The sequence below is a fragment of the Oculina patagonica genome, chromosome 14 (genome assembly GCF_052425735.1).
Source record: "Oculina patagonica isolate OP01 chromosome 14, crgOcupat, whole genome shotgun sequence".
Classification (NCBI taxonomy): domain Eukaryota; kingdom Metazoa; phylum Cnidaria; class Anthozoa; order Scleractinia; family Oculinidae; genus Oculina; species Oculina patagonica.
Window position 1 is genome coordinate 22,227,269 of NC_135771.1, and position 21,896 is coordinate 22,249,164.

A 21,896-nucleotide genomic window follows, 5' to 3' on the forward strand; every position below is an offset into this window, starting at 1 on the left:
TTTTTGCACTCTCCCTAATTTTTGCTCGCGTACATGAACCAAGATGGCGGCCGTCGGACTCAACGATCGATCTCTACGACTTCACGGAAAAATGGGCGACTGTAAACAGTCTATGCAAGATTAGGCTAACTTCTCGTTTTCTTAAGCCTACCTTCAATTCAGTTTCGATTTATCTCACAAACATGTATTTACGTAATTATTTTTTGTAATCTTAATCATGTACAAGATACACATCTTTTCAGAACGATTTGAGCGATGTTCGACCAACACTACTATAAATAAGTCAATGTATAATATTTTTTGGTAATTTTAAAGTTAATTTACATTTTATTTTTGTATCTAAAAGTTAGTAGCATTAAAGTTATGTGCTTAAGATGGCTAAAAAAAGGATATTTTTCTTTGCTTTAAAGCACAATGTGTTGTTGCCAATCAAAGAACCAACAATAGTGCGTATAACTTTTTGACATCTTTATGTTGGCCTTCCAAACTTCTAAGCCAATCAAACAACAGAGTCCTGCACGAGCACGTTTTTGGCACGTGACTAAGTTGATTTCTCTGCCTCTCAGGCTAACTTGGCTCTGATTGGTCGAGAGACGCATATAGTGTAGCTAAGGTAAAAGGATAAATTTTGTTTTTTGTTTGTTTTTTTTTTTTAGCGAGTAGAGTATAGCGCGATACTCAATTCGTCGCATGATGTAGAAGAAACCAGAGTTAATAAGCGCCGACAGTACTCATTGTGTGCCACTAGCTAGGCTTCGAAAAATCTTTACCTACAGAATACTCTAATGACTGATGTAGAACGTATAATGATATATGTACATCCGTTCCCTCCATTCGTATACCTTTTGGGAGCAGCCAAAAGAAAAAGCTCGGTTGCACAGCCATAACGGTGTTCGCTCGTTATTCACGTGACGGCGTCTTGTTTACTGCCAAGAAGCCAAGAAGGGACATGTGAAAGATTTTCGTAACTTTTTATGCCAACTTTATTTACAAAAGTAGATATATTTACCCTTAAATTTTAATCGCAACTTTCTTTAGAGTTTAAATTTCTTCCGACAAGGTCTCTGTTCGGTGATTTTGTCTCATAATTCCCACCATTTCCATAGCGTTCGCGTGAGTACCGTAATTCGCATTTGATTTTCGTATCGGCCTTCTCCGATACTGCGACGATGTTTTTCGTCTGATGCTTGACCCACACCTCACGGACGACCTTCCATGTACACTTCCGTTCGCTTCAGATCCGGAACCACTGCGTCTGCGCGGTAGGCGCTTGTACATCAAATTGGCGGGAACATGTGACAGCGCGGGCATCTTTGTGGAGCGCCGCGGCTGCTGTATGCGCGTGCGCGCTTGCATGTAAAAATAACTGAAGTTGCTGCCAATCACCGAGACCGGAAGTGCGATGATTATAACACCGCAGATGGCGCACATGGCTCCGATGATTTTCCCGACTTTGGTCACCGGGACCACGTCCCCGTACCCCAGAGTCGTAACTGTCACTATAGCCCACCAAAAGGATTCTGGGATGCTTGGGAACATTTCTTTGTTCGCTTCGTTCTCCGCGAAGTAAATCATACTCGAGAATAAAATTATTGGAACAATCAGGCTGAGAAAGACCAGAAACAGCTCGTTCTTGCTTGATATTAGAGTGTGGAATAAGATTTGGAAAGAAAATGACAGGCTGAAAATGCGGAAAATTCTGAACGTTCTCATCACGACAAGCCAAGATGTTCGCGTCCCGACGTGATAAAGCGAAAGGTAAAATGGAAGTACGGCAAGCAAGTCGATCCAGTTCATAGGATTCTTAGCAAAGCTTTTGAAATCTGGGCAGAAGATCAGGCGTAGAAGGAACTCCACTGTAAACCATATGGATGTCACGGCGTCCAGTGTTCGGAGTATGCGCATTGGTGTAGTGTTTTCTTTGATGGATGTCACGGTGCCGAGGCAGAATTGCGTGACTGAGACGACAATGAATAGACTTGTCAAGCCAATGAAAACCTGTAAAATAATCAATATTTGGTTAGCCTAAGGGGTGGACCATTTGATTTTTGATGGGGGGGTTGCAGGATTTTTAGGCTGCTAGATATTTTTTTTTTATTCTTCCAGCCCTGCAGGATTTTTTTTTTTAATCTTCAGGTTCTTGCACGATATTTTTTTTAATGGAAATTTGGAACACAAATTTTGAAGTTAACTTGACCATCACCAGCCACTCATAATTGACATAATTCACCCTATTAAAAACCACTTAACAGGCAATGCCTTTTAAAGTTTACATCTTTTTTCAAAGCAGTAAAAAGTTTCATCTTTATTCAATGTACAAAGAAATGCATCTCCACTAGCCTGGGGCTAGTGGATTTTACTGTCAGGCTAGTGGATGTTATGCATCACTTACCCACTGGGCAAGCGAACGTTTTTTCCTGCTAATTACGTAACGCTACTCAGAAAAGCCTCCAGACTTGCATGTAATGGTTCCAACTCCTTGGGCATCCAGGATTCTAACAAGGGGGTTCAAAAAATGGGCCACCGAAGGCGGACCCTTCTAGGGGGGTACGGGGGCATGCTCCCCGGGAAATTTTGAAATTGAAGTCCTCGGAAATGCGGTTTCCAGCTTTTTGAGGGATGATTGTGGACGGTTTAAATTTTATTAAACAAGGACTACGTTTAAGACTTTACAGTACAAGATCAACTGACTCTTAGAAAATGAAACTGAAATCACTGTAATATATTTGTCTTCGCCATCTCTCAAAAATTGGATCAACGAGTAACATTATGAGGTTGTTCGGCAAATTTCTGAACTATAGCATCGTAATCGACAGGCTTTTCGTAATGGCTACTCATTAAAGCCAGGCCCGAGAGTCTCGGTTGTCATCGTCGTTCGAAGGTGGCCCTTGACTAGTTTTAGAGTGCTGTTTGAGCACTCGTTGTCTGCTAATGCCACTGCAATTGTACATGCAATTCGCAACAACAGGTGGATGTTCGGAAAGATGTTTTGAATCTGAATGCATGAACATCTTTGAATCATAATGCCCTTCTGGATCATAGGTTCACTTTAATAGGAAATCTAATTGGTAAATCACGCGTCACGCGCTTGCAAAATACCAAATCACGCATTAAAATATGCGATGCCCAGTGTGACTCACAGCTACTTCAGGGGCCGTCATGCGTCACGCAAAAATCCTTTGCCACGCCCTGATTACGGCTGCTCGACATTTTTTTCCTTCTTAACAATTCTGCATGATATTTTTTTAAAACCAGAAGCACATGCTCGATATTTTTTGGGGATTTGCACAACCCCCCCATCAAAAATCTAATGGTCCACCCCTAACATAGTTGAACTGTGTACAGTCCCCTTTTTTTGACCGTGTGCTCGACGGGATCGTATGCATATATGCTTCAAATCTGGGGAGAGTAATAAGCCTATACTGTGCGAGCAACTGTGTTTTTTCTTCTGCAGATATTTGTCTGTTTGTTATTAATTAACGTCATTGACATATTTTTCAGATTAAGCACCAGTCTTTTATTTCACATTTAACTCCTATTGTAATCTTGTTAACGGTCACTTCTGAAGATGTATGTTGTAGCATACGAAACGTTAAGTTCTTAAATCAAGGTTTTTCCTACATGCGTTGTCTTGTCATGTTTGTCACTGCAGTGTGTTTTATTTTATTATTAAAACCATTTACTTTCCAAAGTGAAACCCATAAAACATAGTTAAGACTTAATGGTTAATTTGAAATAACGTTTACTGCTCTCGACCAATTGGAATCAAGTATTTTTGTGCTCATGATTTCATAACTGAGCAACCTTGTTCCCAGATCTCTTTTACTACCTATGATGCGGCGATTTTCTACTGCTGGTTAGAGACTGGAAAAGAGTCTACTGGGAATTTTTTGGGTTTCTTTGTAAACATTAATTCTGTACCGTCGAAGCTCTCGTAAGCGGACACCCTCGGGACGCGAAAAAAGTGTGACTGTCCGCGACTGGAGCTGGCCGCTTACGAGAATGGTTCTCGTAAGCGGCCACTAGAGGTGTAGGGGATAGATCGCCGCTTATGGGAGCTTGCCCAGCTAACAATAACCGGACGGACGTGGATAACGACAAAACAAACACTGAAATATGGTACTGTAATCGGTACTGTATAATCATTGTGACGATTGGCGATGTGAAGTTGATTGATAAAAACAAACAGTGGTTGTAAAATAGGATTTTCTTTGGAGTGTCCGCTTACGGGAGCTTAAAAACAAAGAAAACGTCTAAGTCGTAATCTCTGAAGGTGTCCGCGGCCGCTTACGGGAATGTCCGCTTACGAGAATGTAAAGATACAGAGTTTGTTTCGTTTTTTAGTCCTATATTATTTTTTTTTTTTTTATATACTCATTTTTTTTTTTTTTTTTTTTTTTGGGGGGGCTTTTAAAAAAAAAAAATAAAAATAATAAAATTTTAAAAAAAAAGGGGAAAAGAAAATGGGAGATAAAACGGGGTTTCAAACAAGGCGACCGTAAGTAGAGCTGTCCGCTTACGAGAGTGTCCGTTAAGAGAGCTTCGACTGTAGTAGTAAAAATCCGTCTACTATCTTGGGAATGTTTTCTAAATCAGACAGGTGATGGGAAGATAAGAAATCATGTACTCGGGGTCACGATTTAATTTGATTTAGCAACACGTTCATCGTAGCGAAATTGTTCTGACTTTTATTTAACCAAGCATATTTATGTATTCTTTCGATAGAGGAGAAAGTTTTGTTTAACTAATTAAAACAAAAAATAGAGTCGACACTCTACGTGAGTTCCCCCAAAAAGGATGATATTTGTGTCAATGCCTTAATCTCTGCAAACATAAAAAAAATATAAGCCAAAATGTCATTTATTTAATCACAGATTTAATTCTGGCGTTTGTTCCAATAAAGAGCTATCACTCATGTACGGAAAGAATTGACAGACATTGAGAGAAAATTTAATTGGAAGTTGAGATGAGCAGATGTTTACAGAGCTTTATGAAAAAGCTCTTTTTTCGAAAAGAGCACCTGCCTTTACAACATTTCTCTTAATCTGTTGGTTGTAGTCTTCAATGGGCTTTCAGGTGCATACAGTTTAGAAAAGCTGGCAATCGGAAAACCATTAGATGAAATAGGATTGGTTATAATTAGTTTGAACCTCTTGGAGGGAGGTTTTTTACTACACCATTATGCTTTTAAAAAGGACTTATAAAAACGGAGTCGAATATAGATTTTTGTAAAATGAAAAAAAGTCCCCTGGTGCGAGATGCAAAATTATCAACGACCGTCGCTTTTCAAAGGCTTGTATTTACTTGTAGCTTTGTTTAAATCTTTTTTCGCAATCAATGGTAGTTTCTTATATAGAGGTCTGTAAACTTTAAGTACAACAACGATATAGTTTGGCCGTTTGGCTAGGAAGGGCAACGATTAATTACTAAAAAATCTAAGCAAACTAAAAAATACTTAAAGACGAGGAAATAATACTTGCAACAAACAAATTTTGTCTTGCATTAGTTAAGTTGACTTTTAAAAGAGATTTAAATTTGAACTTTATTTTTGTAAAACCGATTTTAGTTGCGTCTAAATTTATTATGCAAATTTAAAATTAAGGCAGCTTTACTGAAGTTTAACGTATACTACGTCAAGTAATTTTTTATGACGAATTCACTTGGACATATCTTAAATTCTGCAGAAAATAGATCGTATAACAATCGGTTTTTTTTTTCTGAAACAATTTTCGCATAAAAACAAAATTTTAAACTTTGCTTACCTTCGCTGCAAGAGAGGAACGCGGGTCATCTAAGAGAGCCCAGACTTTCGGCTGAAATCGTTTCCATCTTTCCTTAAAATCTCTTTTTATGACTGTCTCCGATCCAAACAGACTAACAAGGGTACGTTTTCTCCCCCTTTTACGTTGTCGCAATCTCCAGACGCCTTCCTTGCGTTATCAAGATGGAAGGTTTTAAGAGTTTCTTCTGTGTTAATTTGTCTCTTGTACAAAACCCAACAACAAGGTTCAATATCTCGGTCGTTTATTCCCCAATACGAAAGCTCTTCTTGAAACAGCGCCGAGCAGACATCTACAGGGCAATGAAGTTTTCCGATGCGGTAATAATTCAACACTTCGGCAAACATACGTGGATGTCGGTCGAAGAAATATTCTCCCAAAACCGGGTCATAATCTGGACTGTTGGGGTGATTCTCTGCAATCCACGAGAGTCTTGTATCAGGGATATTTTTCAAAGTTGTCAAAAAAGTGTTATGGCGGTAGCCACCAACATTTATAGTAATTCTGTCGTTTCTTAAAACGTCGAATAAGTTGTCGCCAGTTGTGGAAATTTTGCCAGCCATTTTGCTTCGAAGAATCGCACTGTGGTGCGTAATATTGATACGAGATCAGACAATAGTCGAAGCAAGTATAAAAGATCTCCATATAATTCGACGCAGTTCCTTGTTAGTGGAGCAAAGGTGGCCGGGTTTTAATTAAATCATACAGTCAAAGGATTGTTTAAGTATGAACAGTTGGGTGACACATTTATTACGCCGGGAAACTCTTTTCAAAAGCGTTTGTTTATAGTCTACTCGATGTAAGCCGGAATCAGAATAAGCTTGCAACAAACGTTGTTTTAAACAAAACTGCGAATCGCCTTTATTCTTTAATAATGTACGTGTGCCAAGCGGTTATAACTGTGCTTTTCAAATCATACGTTTATTTGCTTCCTTTTATGTTTCTCTTTTTACAAAAAAGTGCTTATTCGCTTCACTTCACCTGCAGTATGTTTTGTTTGTTTTTGTTTTGTTGACTCAGATCGAACTGTCCAAACTCGAACTCTTGATCAACACAAGGCAAACAACAGTTCAAAGGCAAAATGCCGCCAATTGACAGCGCAAACACGTGCCGATTAGATTAGAGACCTTCACAATAGTTTTATTTATAAACCTCTCAATTATTGTATATGTGTGCCCTTCGTAAGAAACATGATCCTATTTCGTGAGTTCTATTTTTGCCGAGAAAGGCCTGGGTCGGCGTAGGAGTACTGTCGCCCAGTCTCTCTCCTGGCAGTCTCCGGGAATGCATGGTCGAAAGTCGACCTCGGTCAAACGACAGAAATATGCAAAAAAATAAGAAAAGTACTGCAAAGATCAGGTTTTAAATTTTCACAGTTCAAAGTTCGATACATTACCGGTATCCTAAGAGTTTACTAAGGTTTTTGGAGCTTTACTAAAAAAGTTCTACGTGTTTGAAAATATCGATATGCGGACTTGTCGACGCCATTTGTCAAAGCACTTTGGTTCGGATGCGAAACATTTATAAAGTAAAAACACTCGTTTACCTGAGGAAATGGAATTATGCTTACACACAACAACTATTTTTATCTATCCTTGCTCATACTAACACAATATGAACAAAAAACGCCGAAATGGAAAGAAAAGCTGCTTGAGACGTTTGACCGCGGTAAAGGTCGAAAGTCGTAAATGAAGACAAAAATGACGCAGCAAGCATCTGCCGTTTTACACTCGAGGCTAGATTACACCAAGATCATGAGCCTCGAGAGCTAAAAGGAGAGTTTACGTAACACGGCATTTCTTCAACCATGATTTAAAAACTTAAACGAAGTCAAGAAAAATATTGCCCTAAGGCTGGTTCTCATATAATCGCATCGATCGTTTCTATCGCCTATGTCACTTTGAAAAGTTTTCTTGCCATCGGGGCGATCATATGATAACCAACCTCATGAACATTCACCGTACCGTACAGGTATATATTTACTGATAAAATGAACAATTCTTTTAAAAGTAACAGAACTTTCAACAATTTGTTACTGTTACAGTTTCTGTTATTGTTAGTTATTTTTATATTTATTTAAGTTTTGTTTTGAACATTATTGATTGTGTCTCAAAAAAATTAAATAAGCGCCCTGTCCCGAATAAGCGCCCTGTCTCGAATAAGCGCCCCGGACGCTAAATCGAATCATTACGGTAGCTAAATGTGAGGTGTGAGTTTCACCCCTCGTAGTTGACATTTTTTTTTCCAAAAGTCGCGTTGCCCGTTCATGAATAAAAAGATACATCGCGGAGCTGCGGGTTCAAAGTGTGGTAAATGTTTTCCCTGTTAGGCGAATAAATGGAAGAGCATTTTGGTTTTGAATCATGTCAGGTCCGCTACATTGTGTACTACTACCCAAATACAAAGGGCTGAAATCTAGTCGAACTGACTTGAAGGGATCCAGAATGGGTACATTTACCTACAAAGGAAACTGATGTTCGGTAAATGAGAAAATTGTGACTCTACACTACTACTCCCACAAAGGGCAACAACACAGAAACGTTGGGCTTATTTTATAAGATTTGGATTTAAGCATAAGTTTTGGAGTTTTGAATTGAAGTATTGTTTTAAATCACGGTAGGAAATAACGGCTTCGACTGTAAGCAGCTTCTTTTTAAGCTTCGATCCGGATTTAAAGGTGTGGATTTGAGCTCTCCGTTTCGCAGAGACTTCCAAGAGAAATTTGTAAGAGATATAAAAACCGGTTTGCGTTGTGTTTTCTGTGTTCTGCGCGTGCGCTAGCAAGGGTACAAAAGAAGACATTGCGAAGGGGAGGAGAGGGTTAGGGTATTACTTGAGAATCGTTCACATTAATTTGTATGATACATTATATAGAGCGGTTTTTTAATTGAGTGTCGTGAAACCAAAACCAAATTAATTACTCTAGCCAACGACAAAAGGCATGGAAAATCCAGTGAACCAATCAAAAGTTGAAGTAATTACATGTAGACTGCGCAAGCGCAGGAAAACGGCGCCAGCGAGAGACGATTGGTTTTAGTTTTACTTCTGATTGTCTAAGTAATTGGCGCGAGTTTTTTTTGAACCAATCACTAATCCTAGTAATGCAAAACCAAAGCAAATGCGAATTACTTTCAATACTCAAGTGAAAACGGCTGTATACGACATAAGAAAGCCGACACCAACTTTTTTTTAATTTCACTGGGCAATGCTCAGTGCATGGTAGATCATTTCCACTACAATAAACAAAACTGACCGTCTATGTTATACATTGCCTGTTTTCTTTATTATATCTACAGTTCACAGAGTTTATTCTGTATCTTATATTATTTTCACATTTCTGGCATTGTTTTCATCCTAGCTGCTACCAGGTTTCGTAAATTAATTCATCTGATAAAGCTTTCGTTGCTTGAGTTTACTTGGATCCTGTAAAGGAAATTTAACAAGAATAGAGACTGTTATACTCGATCATTAAAAAGTAAAACATTGTACAGGGGGGGGGGCGAGACCAGGAATTTTCGATATGGATGGTTTTCGCTGTCACGCTACTGTCACGCCGTGAAAAAATAAATCCAAAACTACTGAGTCAAAAAAAAAAAATTAACAATATTACAGGTTGTAGAAAACTACTACATAAACTACTTGTCCAAGTCTCAGGTCTGTACGTTATTCCGTACTCGAGCTATAGGTCAAAATGTTTCACGCAAATTTAGAGAACACAATATGGAAACGCCATGCTGGAGCCCAACTGCTTGGGCTCCAACATGGCGGCCGGAAATCAATGAAAACATCTGGCATTAAATTCTGCTACAAAAAGCGGTAAACATACACATAAACACTTCTCGCAAAACCTCAACTGTCCAGGTTGTTACAATTCGCAGGATGAGGCATTTTTAAAAGAAAACGTGACAGCCTTCTGGCGGCCATCTTTGATCTCGTGTGGCGTGAAACTCCGAAATTTAAAATGCTCTATCTGAAAGATGGCCAATGCTATCGAGTTAAAAACCTTCAACAAAATATATATTATGGACGTCTTACAGCCAGTAAAAGATAAAACATCAGCAGGGGTCTTGCGTTTCTGGGAATTTTGGAATTTTGATGACGTCACGTGAAAACCAAGAATTGGGTGATGAAGCTCTAGCTGAACTAAAGAGCTATGTCTTGTGTAATCTCAAAAATCGCTTTACTTGTAGCAACAACCGTTACACTGACGATGACGGATGTAACCGTCGATTGGAAACATGTTTGTTAAATAATGAAGATGAATTTTTCAACAATGACACGAGCATGGGACAAAGAAAAATTCTGAGTCCCCGACGGGAATCGAACCCATGGCCTCCCAGATACCGGTTGGGCGCTCTAACCAACTGAGCTACGAGAGACTCGTGGTGAGCTGAGCCATTTACTGGGTTGATATGTGACACGCGTCCTGCATACTGCTAGGATCAGCATGGGTTCGATTCCCGTCGGGGACTCAGAATTTTTCTTTGTCCCATGCTCGTGTCATTGTTGAAAAATTCATCTTCATTATTTATCACCGAGCTTAAAATTTACCATCTTTATTATTTACAACACACTTGATGATTTCTACATTGCTGATCCTAGCAGTATGCAGGACGCGTGTCACATATCAACCTAGTAAATGGCCCAGCTCACCACGAGTCTCTCGTAGCTCAGTTGGTTAGAGCGCCCAACCGGTATCTGGGAGGCCATGGGTTCGATTCCCGTCGGGGACTCAGAATTTTTCTTTGTCCCATGCTCGTGTCATTGTTGAAAAATTCATCTTCATTATTTATCACCGAGCTTAAAATTTACCATCTTTATTATTGACATGTTTGTTAAATTAAAGAAAGTTGTCTTGTTATCAACAGTGTTGCTGTTGTTTCGACCATTGGGACAAAAAAGAGTGTTTTACTCTTTTACGCGCGTAGCATGTAGCAGATAAAGAAGTTAAAGCCATGTATTATACTGTCGTAAAAAACGCACGTCAATAATTTCGATCACTTAGGAAATGTAGAAACATTCGCCAGAGGCTCGCGCATTCTAAATTTCTCTCGTCTTCTAAAATTTCCGTCGTGTTTTGTGTGTATTGCTGGGTTGCAGCTGACGTCACGGCGGCCATGCTGGAGGACAAGAAAAAAGCGTTCCCCTCCGTTGGGAACTAAACTCTTATCATGCAAATTCCGCGAAAACATGTTCTATTGTTTTGTCCACCAACATGGCCGCCTTGTCACGTGGTTGCAAGCCAAGAATAATACAAGGGTTGCGTTTCTTTACTCGTGAAATAAACCATGACCTGATTTTAACTGAAAATGGTAGCAGCCCATGGCAGAGAGCTGGGAAAGGGTGAGAGGGGGAGGGTGATAAAGGTAGAATTACCTTATTCTTACTTATGTTCGCGAGTACTAATTTTCGCGATTTCAAAATAATCGCGAAATTGAATACGCGCGAAAAAAACATTGCGCGAAATTTAAACACGCGAAAATTATTACCATATTAGAATTTATATCAAAACAGTAAAAATTTTAAATGTTTGGAACTGCAACTGTTTAAGGCCCGGTAATACGGGCAACATTTTTGTTCAACTTGTCTCGCAACATTGTTGCATTGCAAGTTGAACAAGTTGTTGCCCGTATTACTACGCGCGCTTAACTTGTTACGCAACAAATTTCGGTGTTGCAAGTTGCAGCAACATGTTACACAAAGTAGAACCGAGTTCTACTTTTTGCAACAATTTTTTTCAACTTGCAACACCGAAATTTGTTGCGAGACAAGTTGAGCGCGCGGTAGTAATACGGGCAACAACTTGTTCAACTTGCAATGCAACAATGTTGCGAGACAAGTTGAATAAAAATGTTGCTCGTATTACCGGACCTTTATTCTTGAAAAAAATATATCCACCTTGTTTTCGAATAGCACCATTCCTCTGATTACTCTTTTCTTCAGCTTGAAAATCGGTCAAAACCTCTTTATTACAGTCACCAAAGTTTCCGTTTGCAGACTCCTTGCAGTTACATTGAACCAGACCTATGTATATTTCCAGTAGTTCCTTAGTCTTTGAACGGCTAAGCCTAAATGTTTATTTGTTTTTGTTTTTTTTTTTTTGGAACAATAAAGCACTGACAAAATCGCGAAATTTAATACACTTTTGCTCTAATTTGTCTTGCAATCGCGAAAATTACTACTCGCGAAATTCGGCTCTCGAATTTTCGCGAAATTAAGTACGCGCGAAAATTAGTAAGAATAAGGTATTCCAACTATGCGGCACAGGTATACTAACCAGACGGAACACAGTCAGCCCATGGAACCACCCCGCCCGTTCCTGGCGGGTTCCACTGACCCAAGCTGTAGACGTAGGACTTAGCATGTGGATTATCCGCTGGAGCTACGTATCCGTCATCACATCCAACTTGACATATCTGTTCACCCCAAATATTAATGCAGTGTACATGTCCATGAGCTGGGTCCGTAATGATCACCTCTGCTGCTTGACCTGTGAAAACGGGACAACATTCTCGTCCCCATAGCCCTTTCTTTTTTTCTTAGCAGGCTAGGCCGTGGCACGGCCTAGCCTGGGGACATAGGATTTTTGAATTAATTCGAATTTTTTTTATTGGCTGTTTGAAACAAAGAATTCTTTAACGGAAGTCAAAAACGTAACGACTCTCTCATAGATTCCCTTGAAACATCGTGACCGCATACATAAAGACCGGAAGTCCTAGAATCTACCTAAGGGTTACTATTGTTAGCGGCTACTAATTTTAGCGAGTTGGGCAAAAATCGCTAAATTTAGTACTCGCTAAAATTTATCTCGGTCAAATTTTAAAACTCGTTAAATTTAAGAACCCACCTCCCACCCTAAAGAGAAACGCAATTAAGCATAGTCGACTTGAAATATTCTTTTTAAAAAAGATGCCGATTACTTTGTTCTTTCTGGCAATGCAAATGTTCGTTCAATTTCAAGTCAGTTTGTCCTTTACTGAACATTTATTTCCAACTTAGCTATATGTCCATTAAAAAGTGATTTACACGATATTACTAACTTTTTAAATTTTTCGGAAAATCGCTAAATTAAATAGTCGCTAAATCTTCTACTGAAAAAATCGCCAAAATTAGTAGCCGCTAAAATAGTAACCTTAAGGTAGGACTGGAAATTCTGTGTCTTCAGAGCCCTTTGTTTTCTCGTGCCAAGGCCCAGCCGGCTAAGAGAAACGAAAGGGCTATGGGGACAAGAATGACGGTACAATAATTTGCTCATTCTCGTCCCCAGATTCATTTGTCTCTTTTAGCCGGAGAAGCCTGTGCACGAGAAACAAGTGGCACTGGGGACACATTGTTCGGCTAGATTTTAACAAAGGAAACAGCCAATCAAATAGACCGTTTTAAAATCCCTTTGTTATACCAGAGTTTAGATCGGTTGATTTGATTGGCTAGATTTGAAACTCCCTTTCTTTTCCTCAAAGTGATTTCTAAAGAAATATAAAACGCTTTTCCCGTTTCTATCGAGATACAGAAACACTCGTGAAAGTTTGAGAGAATTCAAAAAAGCTATGGGAACTTGACGGTAAATTCTACTCGTGTTTCTAAAACTTGTGGAAACACGGAGAATGTTTTCTATTCCTTAATAACGCGAGCGAAAAGACCAAGGTCAGACTTAGCAAGTCTTACAAAGACCCAGACTACCCCATCTAATTATTCCTCCCCCCTCCTCCTCCTCCTCCTCCTCCTCCTCCTTTTTCCTCCTCCTCCTCCTCCTCTACCTCCTCCTCCTCCTCCTTAATTCTGTTGTTTTCCTCCTCCTCCTCCTCCTCCTCCTCCTCCATTTTTGCTCGACCGACCGACTGACCGACTTTCATGAGGGAGCGGACGATGGAAAACAAAACATTTTATTGAGATGGCCTTACAGTTAAGATACACACAATCCTGCAGAATAAAAGTGTACCTTCAAGCTGACACCAGACGCCAAGTCAAAAAAAAAAATTCAATGGATTTTTAGTCTATGTAAGCATTTTAAGCCACAGTCCTGTCGAACCTCCGAAATACGAACAGCAAAGGGACAGAGAAGAGTTTTTTGCTGGTCGCGTTATTCCAATAAACACACATGTCAGTTACATAAATACCTCCCCCGAGGAGGGACTCTCGTATGAAAGAAACAGGGATACTTGTTCTCTCGCTTATGGGAGCTAAATTACGGATTTTGGTCTAACTTAGGGTGTTCAGTACAAAACGCCAATATTTTTAGACGTCATGGCCCCTTTTACATTGCATGTTAAGAGAAATATAACGCTGTCATCTGTGCTGGCAATCTGGACCGTTCAGATTTTCTTTAGGGGGTAAAAAATAAGCTTGAGCCATGCCCAGACAGTTCCCCTTTAGTAACCTTAGGGGTTTAATTTAAATTTTCAGACAAGCATCCCCGTCCCTATAGCTATCACATGCGAGTCCTCCATCCTTCGAGAAATGCCCGGAAATGTCATCTTTACCACGATGACTTAGAAAAATATGGATTGAACTCTGTTACTCTTACTCTCTTTTCCAAAATGATCTTACATACCCATTTCCGTCTAATACAAACTACAAGGAATCAATGATTAATTTACGCAACAGTGTTAGCCTCCGACTCCCGCCTGCGATCAGGACTTCTGTGTGACTTTAGCTGCATACAGCTATTTTCAAGAATGGTTTTTCGGATAAAATTAAACATTTAGTATTCCGATAAGAATATTGAATATCGGTGGAGAAAAAATTTAAGAGTATTTATTTGCTCTATACGAAATCTTTTGTCTTTGAAGATTTTTTTCACCGTTGCATGGTTTTGGGGTTTTGAAAAATTCTGCTAAAATCAAACGTGGCTGAAGTTCAACGTTCTCTGAATATATTTAAAATAAAAAAAGCCAGAAAAGGTAAAAATCATAATTATGGTGTTTGTAAATCTTATCAGTATTCAGCAGTTGCATCGCATTTGTAATAATTCTGAGCATTCGGTCTAGTCGGCGGCTACACTTTGGAATGCGCTCCCAGCTAGCCTGCGAAATATCAGTTCCATTTTTATTTTTAAATCTCGTCTTAAGACATATTTTTTTAAATTAGCTTTTAACCTTTAGATTTTGTTGATAATATGTATATCTTTAGTATATTTTAATATTTTAAGGTTTTTATATTGTAATGCATTTTTGATCATTTTTATGTTAAAAAGCGCACTATAAATTAATAAATAATTATTATTGTTATTATAGTCAGTTTGCAGGTTTTCAACTGGGTTTCTATTCTGCGCTTTCATTACAAGACTCCTTGAGGAAGCGCCCGCTAGGTGTTAGCGTTCTCGTATTAACTTTCGATTTTTTACGCATACTTCTTTTACCCTTCGATTCGTTTTTCTCGGATCGCGGGTATTACAGTCGTCCGCAATTTTCTGTTTGCAAAATTACATGATTTTGAATTCGACGATGGACTAGCTAGAATTAACGGATAAGATTTCGACGATAGTTTTCTTCGAATATCATTATCGTTAAATTTAACAAAAGAGCTGACTTTATATCCCTATCAAAGAAGCTAATTTCATATCGACACTCAAAAATTAAGCCCGTTATCTGAGCTAGATTTAAATTCGATAAGAAAGTTCTAGAATCTATGAGAATTGCAATAATATTGTGAGTCCATCAAGCAAGAGTGAACATTTTGATTCTTTTTACCTTATTCACACTTAAGTACTAAATTTCGCGATTTGAAAAAATCTCGAAATTTAATACTCGCGAAATATAGGACACGCGAAGATTAAAATTGCGAAGTTTAATACATATAATATCATAAAATAACGAAACATGTCTCAGCTTCATGTCTTCAACATGTCTCAGCTTCATGTTTAGGAGTTTTATTGTTTGATTTTGACCACTGCATCACTCTCACTGTCCGAACTGTCCTCTGCCGCTAAGTTCTTCGTAATCTCGCTTGTGGAGTCGTAGATGTACCTATCAAGTGTTTAGACTGTAGAATACCTTATGTTTTGTTATGTTTAGCTCGTTTTGTTTGCAGTTTTTTTTTTTTATGATGACGATCATATTAAGACTTTTAATCATGTAACAGTTCTGAAGTCAAAGCTACATATTAAAGAATAGAAAAAAAATCGCGAAACTTAATACACTCTAATTCTACCTTCCTCTCAAAATCGCGAAATTTTATACTCGCGAAATATAGCTCTTGATTTTTCGCGAAATTTAGTGAGAATAAGGTACGTTCTTTGCAGTTTTGTGGTTACGATTTCATGCTACCCCTTACTATCAAGTCATGTTAATGTTTTAAAAAATCCTATTTAACTACGATCTCTTACCAGCAACAAAAGTCCAGCAAAACAGAACAGCACAAAGAACAAAAGATTGCTTCATAATTTTCCAGTCGAAGTTGGTCGGTTATAATCAAAGCGTGTTCGATCTGACGTATTCAATGTGCGGAAGGTCTCACAATTTGCAACCTGAGAAAATTTTGAGCTAATTTTTACTGTGACGAAATGAATAGCAAACAAATACTAACAGCTAAGTCAATAAAATAGTAATTAAAACCTATGCGGTTTTACGTCAAATTTAAACAGAGGCGATGCAAGGTTTATTTAGATGTAAATAATCATTGTTTGAGAACGAAAGCTGAACAAATTAAAAATCGGTGCTGTAGTTTGAATCAAAAAAGAATATTTCGTCGGGGTTTTGATATTTTTCATAAACCATGTTCTCCGGAACATAGCAACAAAGGAAGACAACCTTTCAAAAAAAATACAACAAAGATTTTACTGTTTATTTGTTTTAAAAATAGATTTTCTCGTCTTTCCTGAAGAGTTTGACCATACAATATAGCGAGTGAACGCCACTTTCAATTACACCAAAATAAAAAATAATTCTTCCATAGTAGGTAGCTATAGTATTTCCGTATTAAGAACGGCCCCTTATGTTACATTTTCCGTTAACTTTTCGAGCGTTTATGCAATCTAAAATACCTCTCTAAAGGCCTGGCCAAACGGAGACGCAAGTAGGCGCAAGTTTTCAACTTGCGTTTGCGTTTGGCCAGAACTTGCGTGCACTTGCGTTGACTTGCCATGACTTCAATTCACTTTCGTCGGGATCAACGCAAGTCTTGCTGTTTTAATACTTCAAGTAATGAGTTGCAGCGCGCGCAGTAGCATTGCAATGACTTTTTTGACAACTTGCGTGCACTTGCGAGTTAATTTAACTTGCGAGTCCGTTTGGCCAGCCAACGTAAGTCTGTACGCAAGTTCAACTTGCGACTTCTTGCATCTACTTGCACTACCGTTTGGCCAGGATTTAAGCTCTTTAGGATAACAAGGAACAGAGAAATGCTTAAGACTTCACATCAATGCATTCATAGATCTCGACTCGCATACATATGTAACCGTTCACATTCCACGCTACTGGATTAAAGCGAATATATTTCGCCTTAACTGGCTGAGTGAAAAACGTCCTGTTCACTGTGTCGTTATCCCGGTTTCCAAGAAATTCCTGAAACAGAAAAGAACAAAGTATGAACAAATTAACGTCGACAGACGTTAATTTGTTCATTTGTTAATTTGTTTCATTTGTTAATTTGTTAATTTGTTGTTAAGTTTCAACGAAATCGGCTGGGTAGAAATTGCTGCACAGTTGACTGTTAAATTTTAGCTTATAAATTATAGCTGTTAAATTTAGCCAATCTGAAGGTCGCTATTTACAATTAGACGCCACGGCAAGCTCGAGCTCGAGGTTTCTATCGGTTGATAGATGACGTCGAAGGCGAAGCTCCGAGTCAACTGTCAAAGTCGATAGAAACCGAGAGCAAGCCTTCTCGTAGAGTAAATCATGAGTCTTGCCGAAGAGCAAAACACAATTACATCATCATCATCATCATGACTCATCACGCCAGTAGACGCAAAAGGCCGCATCATTGTCCACGTTTCTGGTTTCTGTAACAAATTGCTTTTTATGGGTAGGGTTGTTAACCCTACGCCCAACCATGGAGGACCAGGGGGTCACTCTTTGTCTTGTCTCTACCCTTCGACCTGTTCGGCATGGGTGGCCCTACCAGGAGTACAAGAATCCAGCTGACATAGCTCTGCCGCCCCACCACGATTAGGTGGTGACCCCATTCGGAGCACAATTACACAGAGTTTGAATTAGGACCGCTAACAACCACAGATAAAAAGGAAAAAAGGGCTACTGGAAATTTCAAAAGTGACAATATAGGTCAGTGAAGGACAACCTTTCAATCCAAAGTTTTTTTTACCTTTGTAGCATTAGCACCAGGCTCTTTGTAGGCCTGCCAGTCCTTTCCATCAGTGCTGTAATAGGCTTTGTATTTGAATACAAACATTCCGGCCATGTAGCCTTGAGAAGCCACTCCGGACATGAGTCTTTCATGACCAAGATTAATCTGAGAGAATAAAATGTTCTTTTGCTACATAATTATTTGATTTGAGAATCTTTACAACTGCCGGTACGCGATGTGATTTTGGCAATGGTGGGCGTGGCTGTCGAGGACCCGGGGGAAGGACTAGATTAAGACCAGAGGCTATTAAAAAGATTCATTTAAGGAAATCTGTCCAGGATCAGTGGAGAAACAAAGAAGATGCACTCGGGTGCCAGAAAAAATCTCGCGTTTGTATTTTATCGAAGCGCGTTTTACCTGCAAGAACTGTTTCTTATTCAGTTTGTTACTACACCATGCACCCCAGAACACTTCGCCTGAGTTGCTTACACTGGCTTGGTTGTAAAGCCTGCCATTGAACGCATAGTGCTGGTTCCAGTGAGATGAGGCAGACATCTGTTGGTCTGTGATCTTTGTACGATCTTCAACACCCACCGGCTTGTTACAATCTTTGATGCAAATTTATAAAGCAAATTAATTAGTTACCTCTCTTCCGCAGTCCCGTGGTCCTGTAGTCCTGCACAACTGAAGCGACTGCCACCGCGGTCCGCAGGTGCGGTGTAATAAATAAATAAATTAATTAATTCGATCGATCGATCAACTACTCAATTAATACTTAATTGATTAGCGATCGATATTTAGATATTCATTTAACAGGACTCGAACCTGCGACCGCCAGATGGCCAAACCACAGGCAACCCAAGCACACGTTATGGACTACCGGTAGTTGCATATAAGCACATAAAGGGTTTGTTATATCTATAAAGATTTTGCTGTAATTTAGTTTGTAATTAATTAAGAAGATCAACTGATAAAATAAACTTTACTTTTGTTATTTTCTTTATCCTGTTTTCTGTTTCGAGTCTTGTATAGGGCTTTCCACAAGTTGCTCGAGATTTCCCAAAAAGTTGCCCGAAATTTCTCAAAAAGTTGCTCAAAAGTTGCTCCAAAAATAAAAAAAAGTTGCTTCTGATAATAAAAGTTGCTCGAAAGTTGCTCCAAAAAATCCAAAACGCTGCTTCTAATCACGAGAATTTCCCTAAATATATGCTAATTTCCCTCTGAGAGTAAGGTTTCTAAGCAGTTTTATGCAATTTTACAGCAAAAGAAGTATCTAAATAACATATTAAGGGGAAAATTTGTTAAATAACAAGGATTTCTTTAGCTGAGAAATATCGTGAAGATATCAATGACGTCATGTTTGCTGACGAGTTTTGTAATGTTTTAATGCAAAATGAGCCGAAAGTTGAAATGTCTTCAGATGTTCTTCGAAAGTCTTCGGCAAAGTTCGTAAATCTTCGGAAACGTTCGTATTGCCTTTGAACAACACTCGGATAATCTTCGGAGATCATCGGTCTGGAAATTGCTCAAAATGCAACAAGTTGCTCGAGAGGAAAAAAGTTGCTCGAAGGGGAAAAAGTTGCTCGAATCATGAAAAGTTGCCAAAAAGTTGCCGAGCAACTTGTGGAAAGCCCTAGTCTTGTACTCAGGAAAGGAGAACGAAGGACCGAAAGACTCCCATATAAATTAGAAAGGGACGTACCCAGCGGGGTTTTGTAGTGGTGTTTTACTGTCCCTTCCCTGGAGGGGCAGATTTGATACCAGCAGGCCGGGCCGCTAAGCCACGTTTGGAGGCAACTTTGAATTACACAAATTCTTCGACCGAGTATTATACTTAATTATACTAGTAATAGTTCTCACTATAAAGCTGCCCCCGCCTTTTTATAATTTGTTTTACATCATTCTAAGTTTAGTGGAGTCTTTTTGTCTTTTTTAATTATTGATGCCGATGGACTACACAATTAGACTTCTTTTTTTACTGTGCAATGTACGTCACGACCGACATTGTTTGCTGCAGAATTTCTTGTTGTGTGACACTCCATTGCGTCCTAAAAATATTCACAAGTTCAAGTCGAATATATCACCTAGCGCGCGGAACTAACTCCTAGCGGAAATAACACATAACACATGTACATTATTCGTGGTGACAACACGCAAGCTTTATATTCTCGGGCTTATAACATTCAAAATAATATTCACAAGTTCAAGTCGAATATATCACCTAGCGCGCGGAACTAACTCCTAGCGGAAATAACACATAACACATTATTCGTGGTGACAACACGCAAGCTTTATATTCCCGGGCTTATAACATTCAAAATAACTTACAATAATTTCCAGGCCAAAAAGCCCAAAAATTCCACGAGTAACAAAATATGGCACATTCAAAGATTCGAGAAAACAATTTTTAACCTTATTCAACCCACTCTTTGGATCAAATAATCTGACAGTTTGTTAGCGAAACGAATTACCTTGTATTACATGACAAAGTTCATGCTTTTGTTTATTACTCGTTGAAAGATGTATACGATACAGCAAACATCCGAAAGCACTCGAACCAGCTCTTGGAACACACGTACACGTAGCCAAGAACACGAAACTAATTGCTCGAAATCTTTCGACGTATTACTATGATATTACTATAAACAACTGCTTCAAATATCACTTAACACAACCAAAGCAGAGAAACTGCTCGAACATATCTGTGAACACGCGTAAGCCAAAACCGGAAAACGAAATGCTGCTAGAAGATGGCGAAGCTCGAAGGTGACGAAACGCGACCTCGTGGTTGCAAGTTCCCGACACCACCGTGCGCGCTTGCTAAAATATTACCCGTCACGACCGTGCGCGCCTAGTTTCGTCAAATCGAGAACGCTTCGCCCATTACAAACACATTTCTTACTTTTTCAACAAATATTCTTTGTCCTTGTATGTATACACGCGGGGACTCCTAGGGTGCCTCCTCGGGTTTTGGCCTCTGGGCCAAAACCCTGCGGGGGCAATTATATTATACTTATATTATATTTACTATAATAGTAAAGCCGTAAATTCGACGCATAAACCGTATTATGGAAAGGAAGTTTCTAAACTGGATGTTTATGGGAGAAAGAATATTATCTACCTTCAAGCGGGAAAGGAAACGACGTCAGTTAGAGCGAATTTGAGCGTTAGAGTCGCCCTTGATTGCGGAGTATTACGTGATGTGTTTTGCCTTGGATGGAAAGAACGGGATAAAGGAAATCGCCAAAAACACCACGAGACTGAATATAGACAACAGAGTGCATACAATGACAAAAGTAAGTTCATTTTATCGATATTCTTAATTACAAGCTTAATTACGGTTAAAGCTAAACAGTTTCCATACGAACTCTTTGCATATATAAATGTTTCGATGGATAAAAAAACAATTCTCTAGAGAATACCACCATGTTACTCTGACATAAGAAAATGAACCCTCTCCAAAAAAAGTGAGGTTTATTGTTATAAACTGTAATCGATTGAATGGCCCTACTTTTCAACAAATAATGGCAATTGGACTAGTATCGAAACTAGTATTAGTCTTTCTTTTTGAAAGTCTCATTCCTTCGTTGCGTGACAAGCGCAAACGCTTGTCACGCAATTTCGACCTGGGAGATGAGAGGAGCGTTTGTGATGAGGCAAATAACGGCTACGAAAGATGGCGGAATTGGGGATTATGACGTCATTTTCGCTCAAAGAGGACACAATTGACACGTCTAGACTGAACCAAGATAAAGTAACCAATAGCGGAGTACGTTTGGACACTCTTTTGCAAAGTCGAATTATGCTTGAATGTAACTTTTAGCAAAAGCCTCGTGGAGAATGCTAGAAAATATATTTCCGAACCTCTTGATA

The 21,896-nt window shown here is 39.0% G+C and overlaps 1 protein-coding gene, 1 long non-coding RNA gene and 1 pseudogene across 3 annotated transcripts; all 3 read right to left on the reverse strand.

Moving 5' to 3' along the window:
- Window positions 1-686: 686 nt before the first annotated feature.
- LOC144638060 (voltage-gated potassium channel KCNC1-like) lies at window positions 687-6,839 on the reverse strand (annotated as a pseudogene). The gene is made up of 2 exons (XR_013567878.1): window positions 5,763-6,839; window positions 687-1,998 (listed from the first exon to the last, which is right to left on the reverse strand). The product of XR_013567878.1 is annotated as a voltage-gated potassium channel KCNC1-like (transcript).
- A 2,196-nt stretch (window positions 6,840-9,035) lies between these two features.
- On the reverse strand, window positions 9,036-16,244 carry LOC144639275 (uncharacterized). The gene is made up of 3 exons (XR_013568095.1): window positions 16,105-16,244; window positions 12,058-12,270; window positions 9,036-9,203 (listed from the first exon to the last, which is right to left on the reverse strand). It is a non-coding gene; the product is annotated as an uncharacterized LOC144639275 (long non-coding RNA).
- Window positions 16,245-17,007: 763 nt separating this feature from the next.
- LOC144639267 (lactadherin-like) lies at window positions 17,008-18,627 on the reverse strand. Its single transcript, XM_078498566.1, has 3 exons — window positions 18,441-18,627; window positions 18,042-18,188; window positions 17,008-17,281 (listed from the first exon to the last, which is right to left on the reverse strand). The coding sequence occupies exons 1-3, from the start codon at window positions 18,576-18,578 to the stop codon at window positions 17,123-17,125; spliced, it is 444 nt and encodes a 147-aa protein (XP_078354692.1). The 5' UTR covers window positions 18,579-18,627; the 3' UTR covers window positions 17,008-17,122.
- Window positions 18,628-21,896: the final 3,269 nt, after the last annotated feature.